Source organism: Thamnophis sirtalis, unplaced genomic scaffold, assembly GCF_051295495.1.
Source record: "Thamnophis sirtalis isolate CommonGarterSnake01/CBP01778 unplaced genomic scaffold, rThaSir2_p1.2 scaffold_6, whole genome shotgun sequence".
Lineage (NCBI taxonomy): Eukaryota > Metazoa > Chordata > Lepidosauria > Squamata > Natricidae > Thamnophis > Thamnophis sirtalis.
Genome location: NW_028261386.1, coordinates 90,370,552 through 90,385,235, shown reverse-complemented (window position 1 = coordinate 90,385,235; position 14,684 = coordinate 90,370,552). Strand labels below are relative to the sequence as shown.

General features: G+C 40.1%; 1 protein-coding gene across 1 annotated transcript; it reads left to right on the top strand.

Moving 5' to 3' along the window:
• Positions 1-9,012: 9,012 nt before the first annotated feature.
• On the top strand, positions 9,013-13,799 carry SLC35D3 (solute carrier family 35 member D3). Its single transcript, XM_014070087.2, has 2 exons — positions 9,013-9,448; positions 12,770-13,799. The coding sequence occupies exons 1-2, from the start codon at positions 9,013-9,015 to the stop codon at positions 13,594-13,596; spliced, it is 1,263 nt and encodes a 420-aa protein (XP_013925562.2). The 3' UTR covers positions 13,597-13,799.
• The last annotated feature ends 885 nt before the right edge of the window (positions 13,800-14,684 follow it).

The following is a 14,684-nucleotide window of genomic DNA, read 5'->3' as shown; positions in this document are numbered from 1 at the left end:
TGTGGGAGTAAAATTGATTTTCATCTCCTTGATCAGAAATGAAGAAAAAGTCCAAGATTCCAAAGCAGCCAAATGTGTAGTCTACTGGCAAGTTGACATCTGTGCCAATTGTAACTAGTAGAAGAATCATAACATTTTCAGAACTTAATTTCCCTTATAAACCCTATTTTTTTTTGCTCTCCACCAGTATATAGTAGCATCAATTTTGTATATAATTTCATCTGCAATGATCTTTTGAGTTCCTTTTTTATATTGCTCATTTTATGCTGCTCATTAGCCATGTTGAATAAAGTTGATGGGAAATTGTCTGGACAGCCAGTTGGTCTGGAATAGGCTTAAATAGAGTTGAGCAGAGCTGAGAATCTATGCCTGTCCAGATGGTAGCATTGATCAGTGAGACTTGATTTTGGTGCTCTTAACGTTGAGACAAGATTTTTCACTATATGATGTAGCTTGTTGCTCAGTTTCTGCAAATCACACAGGGAGCTTGCTGTTTAAATACTTTAAATATACATTTTAAAATTTGAGTACTTATGATTGATAATAACCTTTCATCTCTAGGAACAAATTCCAACAAATATTAACTGCTGTAGAAACTTGTTTTTGCTTTGTTCAACTTTTAGTTTGATTATATGCCATCAGTTGGTCTAAACTTTTAGCAACTATGTAGACCTTCACATCAGGTGATCCTGATGAAATTATATATTTTTGGTATATACTTATATATACTATTGTGGAGCAGTGGTTGGAATGCAGCATTGCAGGCTAATTTTGCCTACTGACAACAGTTTGAGTCTCACCAGCTCAAGGTTGACTCAGCCTTCCATCCTTCTGACATTGGTAAAATGAGGGCTGATTGTTGGGGACAATATGCTGACTCTGTAAACCACTTAGGACTGTAAAGCACTGTGAGGCAGTATATAAGTTTAAGTGCTGTTGCTATTACTATACAGGTGAAACTTGAAAAATTAGAATATCGTGCAAAAGTTCATTTATTTCAGTAATGCAACTTAAAAGGTGAAACTAATATATGAGATAAGACTCATTACATGCAAAGCAGGATAATTCTAGCCATGATTTGTCATAATTGTGATGATTATGGTGTACTATGATATTGTTCTATGTACAATCCTTGTTTTATTGATTGCATGTAATATTCTAATTTTCTGAGATGGTGGATTTGGGGTTTTCATGAGCTGTACGCCATAATCATCACAATTATGACAAATCACGGCTTGAACTATCTTGCTTTGCATGTAATGAGTCTTATCTCATATATTAGTTTCACCTTTTAAGTTGCATTACTGAAATAAATGAACTTTTGCACGATATTCTAATTTTTCGAGTTTCACCTATATTTCTTTGTTTGACCTCTTCAGGAATGCTCCTCTGCCCCAATGGCACATCACATTGAGGGGATGGGGCTTATTTTCTATATAAGTTTTCAAATAATAATAATAATAATATTTTTGGAGCGAGAGAAAAAAGAATTATCAGTTTCTTTGTAGATTTGGTTTAATTGCTGATTCTTTTTTGACCCACAAGCATCCAACATACTTGTTTATAATTATCGTAAAGGATAGATAAAATATAAGTATTTCTAGAAACAAAATTCTACAAATAGTTAATAAGCATGTAATGATTAAAAAGGCACAATTTTTTAAAAAATGTTTCAGATCTTTAAAACCAAAATTTGATTACTATGAATCAATTTTATGTAAAATATAAATGCTTTTGTGTTTTTAAAAAGATTGCAGGAGACTGAAGCATCATAAACACTTGTTAATTTTTTCAGCCAAGAAATTGCATAGAAATATAAAACTATTGCCTGTAGCTATCATAATGCTCAAATACAACTACCTATTTCTAGTATTAATACTACTTCCTTTTATCTCTTTCTCATGGAACATTGTCCAAACAAGATGTTACAGAGTAGATATAATAGATCTAATAGATATGTTTGATCTAATGAAATGTTCTGTAAATTGTTTGTAAAAAAAGTAAATTACTGGAAAAAGAAAAATGGCAAGATTAAACCCTGTAGACTAAGTGATTTAAAAACTTGGCAATATCTGTTCTTTACATTCTATAGCTAGAAGAAAGTGTTTAAATTTAATTAGCCCTCCACCCTGGTTTTCAACTTTTTTCCTATAAACTGTTTCACCTTTGCGTTCTCTTTTAATAATGAATAAATCCAATCAGAAAATTGCTGATATTAAGTAAATGCAATGTGTCCTTTAACAAACAATTAAAAAATATACTACAAACATCTTGCAACATAATATAATACAAATATTATTATTATTGTATTAAGTATTATAATACAAATATAATACAAATATTTTTCCATTACCAGTTACAGAAAATCAACTCTTAATTCTTCAAGCATCGTTCTTTTTTTTCTTTTTTAATGCTGCAGCTTTTCAGGTTTACCGCAGTATCTTCAGGTCTTTCAGTAGCATTCAGAAATAGTCTTTTAAGTCAACCCCGTAGGTCTATAATCCTATTTCACATTTTCCTCACTACATGCCATGAAAATGTGAGGTTTATATGGAACTATTCAGAATGTTTATCACAGTGTGCTTTTTTAAATTATTGTCAACATAGACTGAAGTTACTGTTCCTAAAGGATTAATTCTTACAATGAGATTTTACCATTATGAACAATCACTGAACAATCTATAAGATCAAAAGTATAACATTTTGTTCTCCTAAATGAACAATCCATGATCCAGTTAATTCCATATTTCAAGCTACCTCCAGGGGATGAATGTTGCTTGGTAGTGCACTAGAATATATTTGCTCAACAATTCATTGGTAAGATTTAAGGCCCAAGTTGACTTGATTTCTTCCAGGATGTCACTGTCTACTGATCCTATCATTTCCCTAACCTGCTGCCATCCAGTTATTATAGGATTACCATTCATTGAAGGCAGGCAAGCAACCAAGCAAGTACATTTAGAAAGTGTATTTCCTGACTTTCCTCCAGGGAGCTCAAGAGAGTTAAAATGATTCTTTTCCCCCATTTGCCCCCCTCTTCATTTTAAGCTTAATCATTAAGTGGGAATTTAAACTTATGCTTGTGTATTTAGTGGAATCTCAGCTGTGCTTAAAAGTTAATACCAACCTCTAAATTCCCTCTAATTCTTTCTGTTAGCTAGTCACTGCTTCTCTGATTAATTTTCCCAGAAAAAAAAATAACCATCCTCAGTTCTACTATTAAGTGCATTGAAATGATTTGGGTAGAGAAATCACAAAGTGCCTTGCTTTGGAAAAAATACAAAAATATTCCACCTATTTCACACACAACCCACATCTTTTATGCCGAAGTAGTATTCACTAAAGGACTTCATTCAGAGAAAGGGTGAAATAGGGAAAAATCAGTTGTATGTAGAAAGCTTTATACGATGTGTGCTGAAAGATAGAGTGCCGACAAAACCACCTCACTGCATTTTCTTTGTGCCTCTTTATTTATTTGATTTGATTTTTTTTGACCTATACATAATCTATTCAACTGTTTTGAAGATGAAACGAGTCCAGCCTGGAAAGTGTTACATCCATCTTCTATTATCTGATCGTAAAAAAACCCTCTAATGCAGGTGCTATTTTCTCTACATTTGGTTTCCTCTTAGGAATCCAAATTATTTGCCCAGAAGGGATGGGAGTATGTATGTATGTATGTATGTATGTATGTATGTATGTATGTATGTATGTATGTATGTAAAAAAACAGCATCTAAGTAGCATACAGATAGGAAAAATGATAAAATTGGACCTCCTGTAAAAGGGCACGGCTGCCAGGCTGATTGATTAGAATCACTAGACTGTAATAGGCTGTTGCAGGTCTAACTCTAAGAATGAGGGGAGGGGGGAGAATTGCAAAGGAACAATGGTGGGAAATGACTGGCAATCTATAATGGTCTGTGGCCATTATAAATGATTGACTGATTGACAATGGCAATTCTTGTCTCCCATTTTGTCAGTATTGCGTTAAAAGAATGATCATTTCTTACAGCCCCAATAAAGATCTTTAATGCCTATGACTTTTACTGAATTAATTCTAAAGTAGTGGAGGAATATACAGTAAGCTTTTTTGACCACTGTGCCCTGTATGTTTAATTTTCTTTCTTCAAAATCAACATAAACATTGAGATTTCAGAATAAAAAAAGATTAGCAGACCTCTCAATTGGTTCTTTAGTACATTTTAATGGCAACGGTTTTGCTAACATCATGGAGTCCGGTTTCCATTCAAGATATTATCTTCTTTCTGCTATATATGGCTCCACTTCATAGTTTGCAACGTTGCTATAAAATCTGACACAATGATAGCCAGAAAATGCTTTAGGTATTACTCTCAACATATCCAAAATAAATGGAAGCAAATAATAACTCTTGCTCCCATTGCCCCAAAAACGGTATAGCTAATAAGATTTTGAAAGTCATTTAAAATAAAACAATTAATTAAAAACAATTTGAGTTTTTAAAACCATTAAATACATCAGAAGCATGAAATGACCTGCAGGACTATTGGAGGAAAACTGGATTAAAAAAGAACTAGATCAAGTTGAGGCCATATCACATTTATTTATTTAAAAAAGGGCAATTGAAGCAAACCGCAATGGCAGGAGATGAAGTTGTAGATCTTATGATAAATCACCATTGTCAAATCCATATGGATCCTATCCAAGAGTTCTCAGCTTGAATATGTAATTGATATAGGCACACATTTAATTGCTTTGTTGTTTACAAGGAATGGTAATGGTCCATAGTTTGGGAAATGCTAGTTTGTGACATTTACTTCTGCCCTTGCAGCCACCTTTCGCAGAACCTCTGCTGTATCTTCTAATTGAAATTAGGCCATTAGCCTGCTCTCCTGCTACAGATTTCCTGGCTGCTGAGACAGAACCTGTGTCAATACAGAGAGTCAGCCAAACCATACAAAAGGCAAGAAATAGGGTTGGCAGTGAGACAGTATCCTAGTACATCATCTGAGGGCAGCAGGTATAGAGCAGGCTAGAAACCAGGAGACTTAGGCCTGAAAGTTAATTGGGTTAGCTTTGGCCAATCGCTCTCTCTTAGCCCAACCCACCTCACAGGATATTTGTGGAAGGAGGAGGAAGGAGTCTTAGATATATTCGCATCCAGAGTTTTTTGTAATATGCATACATACATACATACATACATACATACATACATACATATATATTAAAGGTGGGATAAAAGCAAAATAAAAAAGCAAACTAGGATGCTCTCTGTCATCAACCAACCTTTGAGCACACAAGCACCATGCAAAATAAACACTGGGGTGCATTTCTCTTACCATTTTTCTAAGAATGCCTCTAGGATGAAATAACCAAGCAGCATTACTACACATCAAGTTTATATTTTATTTTTAAAAAGTCTTCAAAAATCATGTACAGCATGGGGGATTTGTTGGTTGTATAAGTATATTGGTATCTATAGGAGCTACTGTATGTTCTTTTAAGGGTTCTCATAGATTGCCACCTGTGTTAATTTGGATCAGACTTTCTCAACCTCTGCAACTTTTAAGATATGTGGACTTTGACTACTCCCAGAATTCCCCAGCCAAGCATGCTAGCTGAGGAATTCTGGAAGTTGAAGTCCATACATCCTAAGGTTACTGTGGTTGAGAAACACTGATTTAGATGAACATGAACCTTTCCTTTCACTGCCATTCTATTTTCCACAACTGCTTCTAAATTCTTGAATAGGCAAATCATGAAGAAAAATGGAAAAATCATCAGGGGAGGGGGGAAGAAATATATAGTCCGCATAGTTTCACATCTTAGATGTTAACTATAACCTCTGGACCACCAGAACAAAATGCCTTTTGATTCTTCAACTCTTTCTAATTTTATTGTGGAAAGAGATAATATGTTTTGTGTGTCTGTATGTGTAATCCTAGGGGCTCAGTGGCTAAGAGCTGAGCTTGTCAATCAGAAGGTCGGCAGTTCGACGGTTCAAATCCCTAGTGCTGCGTAATGGAGTGAGCTCCAGTTACTTGTCTCAGCTTCTGCCAACCTAGCATTTTGAAAGCACGTAAAAAATGCAAGTAGAAAAATAGACATGGAGATGTCTTTGAACAGTGCTGGCTCTTCGGCTTTGAAATGGAGATGAGCACCATCCCCTAGAGTCAGGAATGACTAGCACATATGTGTGAGGGGAACCTTTACCTTTACGTATGTGTAATCCCTAAATGCTGTCCCAAAGACAGCTCTTAAACCTGTCCATCTCTTGGGCAGGGATGTGCAACCTAAGGCTGTGCGAGCAAGCAATCCAGAGTTTTTGCAAGAGAGATCTACTCCTGCCTTCTGCCAATGCCAAGGAGGCATTGTGAATAGCACAGAATAGACCAGAGAGCATCAAAAGGGGGTTGAGAAAATGGGTCTCAGAATAGAAAAAGATTTTGGACTTTGCCCAGCCCACTGCTAGGCAAAGTCCAAAAGTCATTTCACCAATAAATCTGTACGGATTGCCCATACAGTTTCTTCCCCAAAATTGCTGCTTTGATCAACCTCATTTGAAAGTCTTCGGAGGTGTCTGTACCTCTGCCCTGGCTGTCAAAGGAAATAGGACCACAAGGAGTTGAAAGAAAAGCTCCTCTATCATGATGAAGGCCTCCAGTTCAGTCAGACAGAGGCAGCCGCGGTCGCCCTTCCAAGGCCAGTTGCTAGGGGGACAGGCAAGAAGAACGGACTGCGGCCATTTGCCTTATTCAATTGCGAGTTTTCCCCCAAGGAAGCACAAGTTAGGCTGCGAGAAGCCCAAGGCTACGCTCGCCAGGCTAACCTTTGATCTCCCCATATGCTTGTGCAGCGACCCCCCCCCCTTACCCTGGGAAACAGGCGGAGGATCGGGCTGTGCGTTGCCCCCGAGAAAGATCTTCCCGGGTTCCAGATAGTTGGCGAGGAATTGCCTTGCAACCGTTAGACTTGTTGCAAAAGCGCAAGATTTTTCTTTCTTCAGCCCGAGGAAGAGTTTGACTGTCTAGGCCAGGGGTCTCCAAACTCCTTTACTTTTAAGACTTGGGGACTTCGACAAGCTGGCTGGGGAATTCTGGGAGTCGAAGTCCCCAAGTCTTAAAGTGAAAGAGTTTGGAGACCCCTAGACTAAGCGGCACCTTCGAATTCTACAATCATTCAGCGTCCACCCGCGACTTTTTCGCTCCAGAAGTGCTGGCTTTGGCCAGGGCAGGGCCTCTTCGTCGAGAAAGCAGCGGGTCCATTTCCAAAGCCATCTCTTAGGCGACTGGTAGAACCGTGTCTCCAGTTCCGTGGGTGTGGAGTCTGGGCTTGAGGTGCTCCGTGTGGTTTGGCCAACCATTTCCAACCTGGTGCCTTCTAGATGTCGCGGGCTAGCATTCCCAGTATGGCTGCTGAAGAAGGCTATTCTAGTCGTGTAAGTTATATAAGGGACTCTCCGGAGCGTCGCCTGTCTGTGATTCGCTTTCTTTTACTACTGGAATACGACCTCTTTCCATCACTTCAGGGCAACTAATCTTTGCTCATTCTCTTTGCGGTGTGTTCTTTTTCCCCCCCTCTTCCTTTCCCCCCTCCCCCACTTTTAAGTGGGAAGTTATTTCCAAGAGTAATTTGGAGAGAGAGAGAGAGAGTTAATGAGAGAGTCAGGCAGAGAGAGAGAGAGAGAGAAAGAGAGTGAGTGAGAGAGGGAGACAGACAGACAAAGAAAGACGGAGAGAAAGAGAAAGAGACAGAGAGAAAGAGACAGAGTGTAAGAGACAGAGAAAGAGACAGAGAGAAAGAGACAGACAGAGAGAAAGAGAGAGGGAGAGAGACAGACAGAGTGGTAGAGAGAGACAGAGAGTGAAAGAGAAAGAGAAAAAGAGAGACAGAGAAAGAGAAAGAGAGGGAGAGAGACACACAGAGAGAAAGGCAGAAAAAGAGAAAGGCAGAGAGAGAGAAAGAGAGTGAGTGAGTGAGTGAAAGAGACAGAGACATAGAGAGAGAGAGAAAGAAAGAGAGAGCGGGAGGGAGGGAGAATACCCTACGTGCACAAAAGATTTGCGTAAGATTTACTTCTCGCGTGCTTTGAGTACCTTCCTCGGTCTTGCTTGCCTCGCGCCTAATCCAACTACTTCTCCTCAAAGGGTTAACTCTCACCGCTACTTTCGAAGCACCTGTTTCTTTAGCTTGCAGGAAAACCGGCCAGACTCGGCCGGATCGATATTTGCATTTCCGTCTAAGGACACTAACCCTAATTCATTTAATAAGGACGGATGGCTGTGCCATTAGCAAATTGTGCGCGGAAAAGCATCCTCGGGGAACCGGGTTTCGCAGCTCGGTTCTCGCTTTCTTTGCCGCCGCGCTCCTGCGGCGGAGGGCGAACTTGGGCGAGCGGTTTGAGTTCTGACGAGACAGGGCAAGGCAACCGTCGAGTTTGTACATTTAAAAAAATAAAAATTTCACACGTGGGGAGAGGAGGAGGTCGCCCCACGCTCGGACCTTTTAAAATTCAGCTCCCCCCCTCCTCTCTTTCCTTTTTTCTCCCGGGAACAAAGCAGCTCCGTGATTCATAATAGCCAGAACAATCTGAGCGGGTCAAGTGGGAAGCGTGGCCAATACGCTCTTCCGATTGTCCCCATTTCATTAAGGTAATGGGAAGCGCAGGGGCACCCAGCCCCCCTCTGCGTCAGCAACAGCAGCTGGGGGATCTGGTAGGCTGCCGGTGGCCGAATCTGCGGAGACATTTCCCAGCGGATCCTGCCCCCCCTGCCGCCCACCACGATTGATCGCCGACCGTCCCCCTCCCTCCGCTATCCCTCCGCCAAGCGGCTGCGCTCGGGGCTCGCCGGCAAAGTTGTTTCGGCTTCTTTCCGGAGGCTGCTGAGGCGCGGAGGCACCCCGGGCACCCCGGAGGCTCCCGGCCAGGAGAGGATCGCGGCTCTTTCCCGGGCTTGGGTGAGGCGGGAGCAGAGCGCCGACGGCTTGGGCGGTTAGGAGCCGGTGTGCGTGCGTGTTTGTGGGGGCAAGCATGCAGCTGTGCCGGGCCCGCGCGTTGGGCATCTCCGTGGCGGTGGCGCACGGGGTTTTCTCCGGCTCGCTCAACATCCTGCTGAAGTTTCTCCTCAACCGTTACCACTTCACCTTTCTGACGGTGCTGCAGTGCCTGACCAGCTCCACGGCGGCGCTCAGCCTGGAGGTGCTGCGGCGGCGGGGCACCGTAGAAATGCCGCCCTTCAGCTTCAGCTTGGGGCGCGCTTTCGCGGGGGCCACGCTCCTCTCCACGCTGCAGTCCAGCCTCACCCTCTGGTCCCTGCGCGGCCTCAGCCTGCCCATGTACGTGGTCTTCAAGCGCTGCCTGCCCCTCGTTACCCTCCTCATCGGCGTCCTGGTGCTCAAGAACGGCGTCCCCTCCCTCGGGGTGTCGGTGGCCGTCCTTATCACCACCTGCGGGGCTGCTCTGGCAGGTGAGTGCGAGCCAGAGGAAGAGGCTCCACCGGGCTCCTCCGCAGCCCGTCTCCCCATCTCCCCTTCCTTGCACCAGGAGCCTTGTAATCCTTGCTCTGTCCCTTCTCCCTCACTATTGCCCCTCCATATAATCCCCCTTTCTGTCATTCTTTGCATACTTGCTGCCACGCAAAATCTTGGCACACGCATTTCACCTTCTCACATCTCCCCCCGTGTTCAACCTATGACCAGCACCTCACCTGCATTACAATTCCCTCTTCATTTGCTTTCCCTTTCCCTTGCTTCCACCAGTTATGTCCTACCCCTTCCAGGTTTCCCTGGTTTATTTATTTATTCCCTGGTTTATACACCCCTATGGGACTCTAGACCAACCATCTCATAGTTGTTGTGCTCAACAAGAAGTATTCTTCTTTTCCCATCCCATTAATTTTCCAGCCTCTCTTCTCATAGTTCATATCTTTGAGTCCTGATGTCCTTTCTTGTGTGTTTTCAATTCTCTTTCAGTCCTGCCAGGATAGGTGCTCTTCTCACTCCACATGCTTTAGCCCCCTTTTTCCCCTCACCTAATTCTAACCCCCTCCCCACCGCACACCTTACAGCCTCTGTTCTACACATTCTAAGGCTTTGATCATTACTTTGGGGTATGAAGCGCAAACCAAAGTCCTGACCTTTGCTTTTCCCCATTATGCCGTCTCTCCCAAAGCTACATACAATTAGCAGGATCTTCTTTCCCTATATTCTGCTGGCAAGACTTCAGGTCTTCTGGTAACCTGCTGGTTCCTAAACACTGCGCTACACATTAGAAGGCACAAACCTATGTGAACTAAATGCATGGGGCAGATATGCAGGAAGTTCAGTTTCTGGCTCCTGGCAAATATAGATGCTTAATATATACAGCTGTGTGCAAAAATCTAAAGGTAAAGTGGTCTGTCTTCCCTCCTTCTGTAGCATCATGGCAAAAAAATAATAATGCAATAATGCACTGTATGAAGCTGTCCATTTCTAACCTTAGTTTGGCTGTGCTACTTTCTGTTTTTGATTCCACACTAGCTCACAGCACACTTCCTCTGTCTTCCAATAATTAAAGTTTATGGGGTTCTCATGTGCTTTTTCTCTGCCAAGGGTGAGAAGAAACTCTTGTGAAAAGCTGCATCATGGATCTCCTGGGCAGTGTCATTGCTTCTATAATCTATAATTAAAGTCTTATTATCATCACCTTAATAAAAAGAGGCAGGGAGGGAGGAAGGAAGCAATAATTGAGTTACCAGAGTTTCTGTTGCGCATAGTATATAGTAAGTGGGGTGAGGGATTGAAACATGCATTAATGTTAAAATCTTGGGTTGATTGTCCATTGCTTTCAGGTCAACATAAAAATGTCTGAGCTGAATATAAATGAACAAAATGTTCATTCAGTTCTAGGTGACATCCTCTTGTTATTGTTATCATTATTGAAAGAGGGTTCGTATTTATTTTCTACACAAGGACACAAGGTTTTTGTTTTGCCTGGAAATTTGTGAAAATTTGATCATTAACAACCAACTAAAAATGCACCCTCTAAACAGATCTGGCTATGTTCTGAAGTACTAATAGTAGACAACTACATTTCCACATATGTTTCTGTGACATAAGGTCTTTGCAAATATTAATATTGAGTCTACATGCTCCAGTGACATTGTTTTCACAACTGTTCTAAAAGAACGTCATTAAATATTTGAATTTATTTGTATTTAAAAATAATAATAAGAAAAGGAAAGATACAAAACACATTTTCATTTTTGAAGCTCTTTTTTAATGCTTAGGGATTATTATTATTTTTGGTATGTGTTATCTACGGATATACTGCTATAGTCATGCTATGCTTTCTTAGAAATATTCAGCAATGAGAACTATTTGAAATAGGTCTCCAGATACAATTGTGAACATCTCTTTGTATTACTGAGATTATCCGTGCTGTCTTTTTGTAATTTTTTCCCCCTCCACAGCAATAGGAAAAAATGTCCTGATTTTGCCTCTAACTTTCATTCTGTGACTCTAGTTTGATAATCTGAACAAATGAAGAGAGGGAAACCTTGCCACTTGAAGAAAATTCTGCTCACTCCTATGCTTTAATTCTTAATTACAGTCATAAGAACATAATAGCCATGTTGGATCAGATCAAAGAGCCAATCTGGTCCACAATTCTGTTTCCATAGTAGCCAACCAGCTGCTTCTGGGGCCATCACAAATAGGACAAGTGGCCAATAGTCCTCTCTTGTTATTTCTTAGCAGCTGGTGTTCAGAAATGCTGCCTCAGATACAAAAAGCATTTTATAGTCATTATGACTACAGCTATCTTAGTTATTTTATAGTTAGTTTTGATTGCTTTTAAGCAGCTTTTTAAAAATATCACTCCCTCTTATTAAATTGTTAGATTGTTTTTAATGTTTAATATTAAAGCAATGATGTTTGATTATTTGCTGGATTTGAATTATTATTATTGACTGAGAACAACAGAAAAAATTGTATGTCTTAAATTTGACTTAATTCCTAAAAAACAAGAGCGAATCATCTTTCCATATTATTGGAGTAAATTTTATAGTTTAATTTTGGAAAGTTGATGAAATTCTCCTTTTCATCTAACCTGAATACTGAAGAGTATTCTGTTCCATTGGATAATGCCACACTCATTAAATGAGAGAGAGAAAATAATCCTCATTGTGCAGACACTTCTACTTGAATTTTCCTAAAAATTGTCAGAACAGTAAAATTAATTAAAGATGATCCTAAGCAATACTTGTGAAATTTGTGCAGATTAGATTTGTGTGATTCAGTGCTTCTAATGATGATTTAAGAATATTATCCTAAAAAGTTGGATTAAGGTAAAATACAAAATTATTATCCACAATAATAGCCCTAATCCGAAGAGTCACTGCTGTGCCTCAATCTAATATTCTTAAACCACACATAGTTTACCACTCAAAATAAATTCTAATTGGTATTAGCTCTGCAAGATTAAGTTATCTGTCTAAGAATGGACTCAGCTTCAAAATCTGGTTTCTATAAATGATGATTCATTTTTGAGTTTGAACCAGTCTAGTTTTGACAGGTTGTTTATTTTGGATTCTCTTTACTCATATATTTATACGCCAGACATATTTATTCCCAAGCAGTTTCCAAATAACTTGATGATAGCTCTTCTTAGCGGTTTATTCCGTGTATCCTAAAATGCTTGTAGCTAATAGCTCATTAAAACCTATCTTCTACTGATGTAGTTCCTATATAACAATGATGCAATATATTTAAAGTGTATGCAAATTTTTTCTCTCTTTCAAAATTGGCAGGTGCAGGTGACCTGACTGGCGATCCCATTGGGTATGTGACTGGAGCTCTGGCTGTGTTGGTACATGCAGGATATTTGGTTGTGATTCAAAAGATGAGTGCAGATAGTGACTATGGGCCTCTGACAGCCCAATACGCCATTGCCGTTTCAGCCACACCTTTTCTCATCCTATTCGCCTTTGTCAGCATGGAAGCCATTAATATCTGGTCGTTCCCAGAATGGAAAGATCCCCTCATGACATTCATCTTTTTTGCCTGTGTCTTATTGGGCTGTGCCATGAATTTTACAACCCTTCATTGCACTTACATTAACTCAGCTGTAACCACTAGTTTTGTTGGTGTTGTGAAGAGCATTGCAACGATCACTGTTGGTATGGTGGCGTTCAATGATGTGGAACCCACAAAGCTGTTCATAGCAGGCGTGGTAGTAAACACTGTAGGATCCATCACGTATTGTGTGGTCAAGTTTATTGAGACAAGGAAACAGAGCAATTATGAAGATCTGGAAGAGGAACTTAGAGAAGAAGAGAAGAAAGACTACGAGGGAGGTCAACCACCCTTTTCAATGGAGGAGATGCCTAAGGAGACAGAATCTGGAGAGCCCATAATGGAGGAGTCAGCAGATGAAAGCAAACAGCACAGCACAGAAGAGATGGGCAGCACTGCAGAAGAAGGAAATGCTACTGTTGTTCCAGTAGAGGGTAGTACTGAAGAACTTAACAGAAACTCACTAAAGAATGCCTATCTTGGAATATGGAGGTTAATTAGGGGAGCCAATTATGCAAAGAAAGATTATCTAGTAGAAAATGAAGAGTTACCAAGTCCTTGAAAAGTCAATCTGTAACAAATCCCAATCAAGAATCTATGTCTTTTATTCCTTGTGGTGAAAATATGGACCAACCAATGCTTTCATACATTCATTAAAAATGCTTAATGGTTTAATGGGGAAATGTTATCTCATTCTAATGGAACAAAAGCACCAGGTTCATGCTTAGATTCAGTGAATTTTCATTTTTCAGGGTACATAATTTCAGATCAGGACCAATAAAGCAGACAACTCATACTGGAAATCCTAGTTTTATATCCATATAAGTCAGCTAGATAAGATTTACAAGTTCTTCCATGAATGCTTCTAGAAACCTTAATATAATTATTCCAAGATGTTTAATGCCATAAACAAAATTGAAGTTTTTTCTCTAAGATAGTGCAAAAGGAGAAAATACTGAGTTTCATGTGAGCTGAATTAAACAAGTGAGAGATGGGGGGGGGGGAACTACCACAATGGATGTATGTACATATTATTGAGGATTTGTGAGCTATCCTTACCATAAGTGAATGAAAGCTACATCATAAGATTCTGCTGAAAATTCTATACCATCCATTTTAAATTCTACCTCTCTAAAATTGATTGAATATTTGTGAATATAAACATGCATAAAGAAGTATATTTATTACCGCAGAGAGTATAGACTACTCTGAGGTGCAGTGCTTCTGAACTTGAAGGTTGCATTTAGAGCTGCCCTACTAAATGTAGCGAATGCCTTTTAGATCACGGATCTAGAAATCACAATCAGGTCTTGCATCAATGAATTATATATGTGGAAGGAATTCATATTGTTTTACATGAGATACATGTGATTCCATGGGCTAACCTCTTTTTCTGGGCTGGGCTGCCAAAGCAACTGGTGTCTCCACACTTCTATAATAAGAAGAGAAACCCTGAGTACAAGAAAGAAAAGCATCTACTGTAGTTCAAAATATTAACCACACAGAATTCTCGATTCTAGTACCAAGGTATAGTCAGAACCAGCCTCCCAACCAGAGGTCACTATAGAGAGGGAAGAGGTGAGGGACTTGAGCAAGTTTCTTTTTCCGCCTCTCTTCTGCCACTGTCTGTGGACTCAACAAACTAATGAC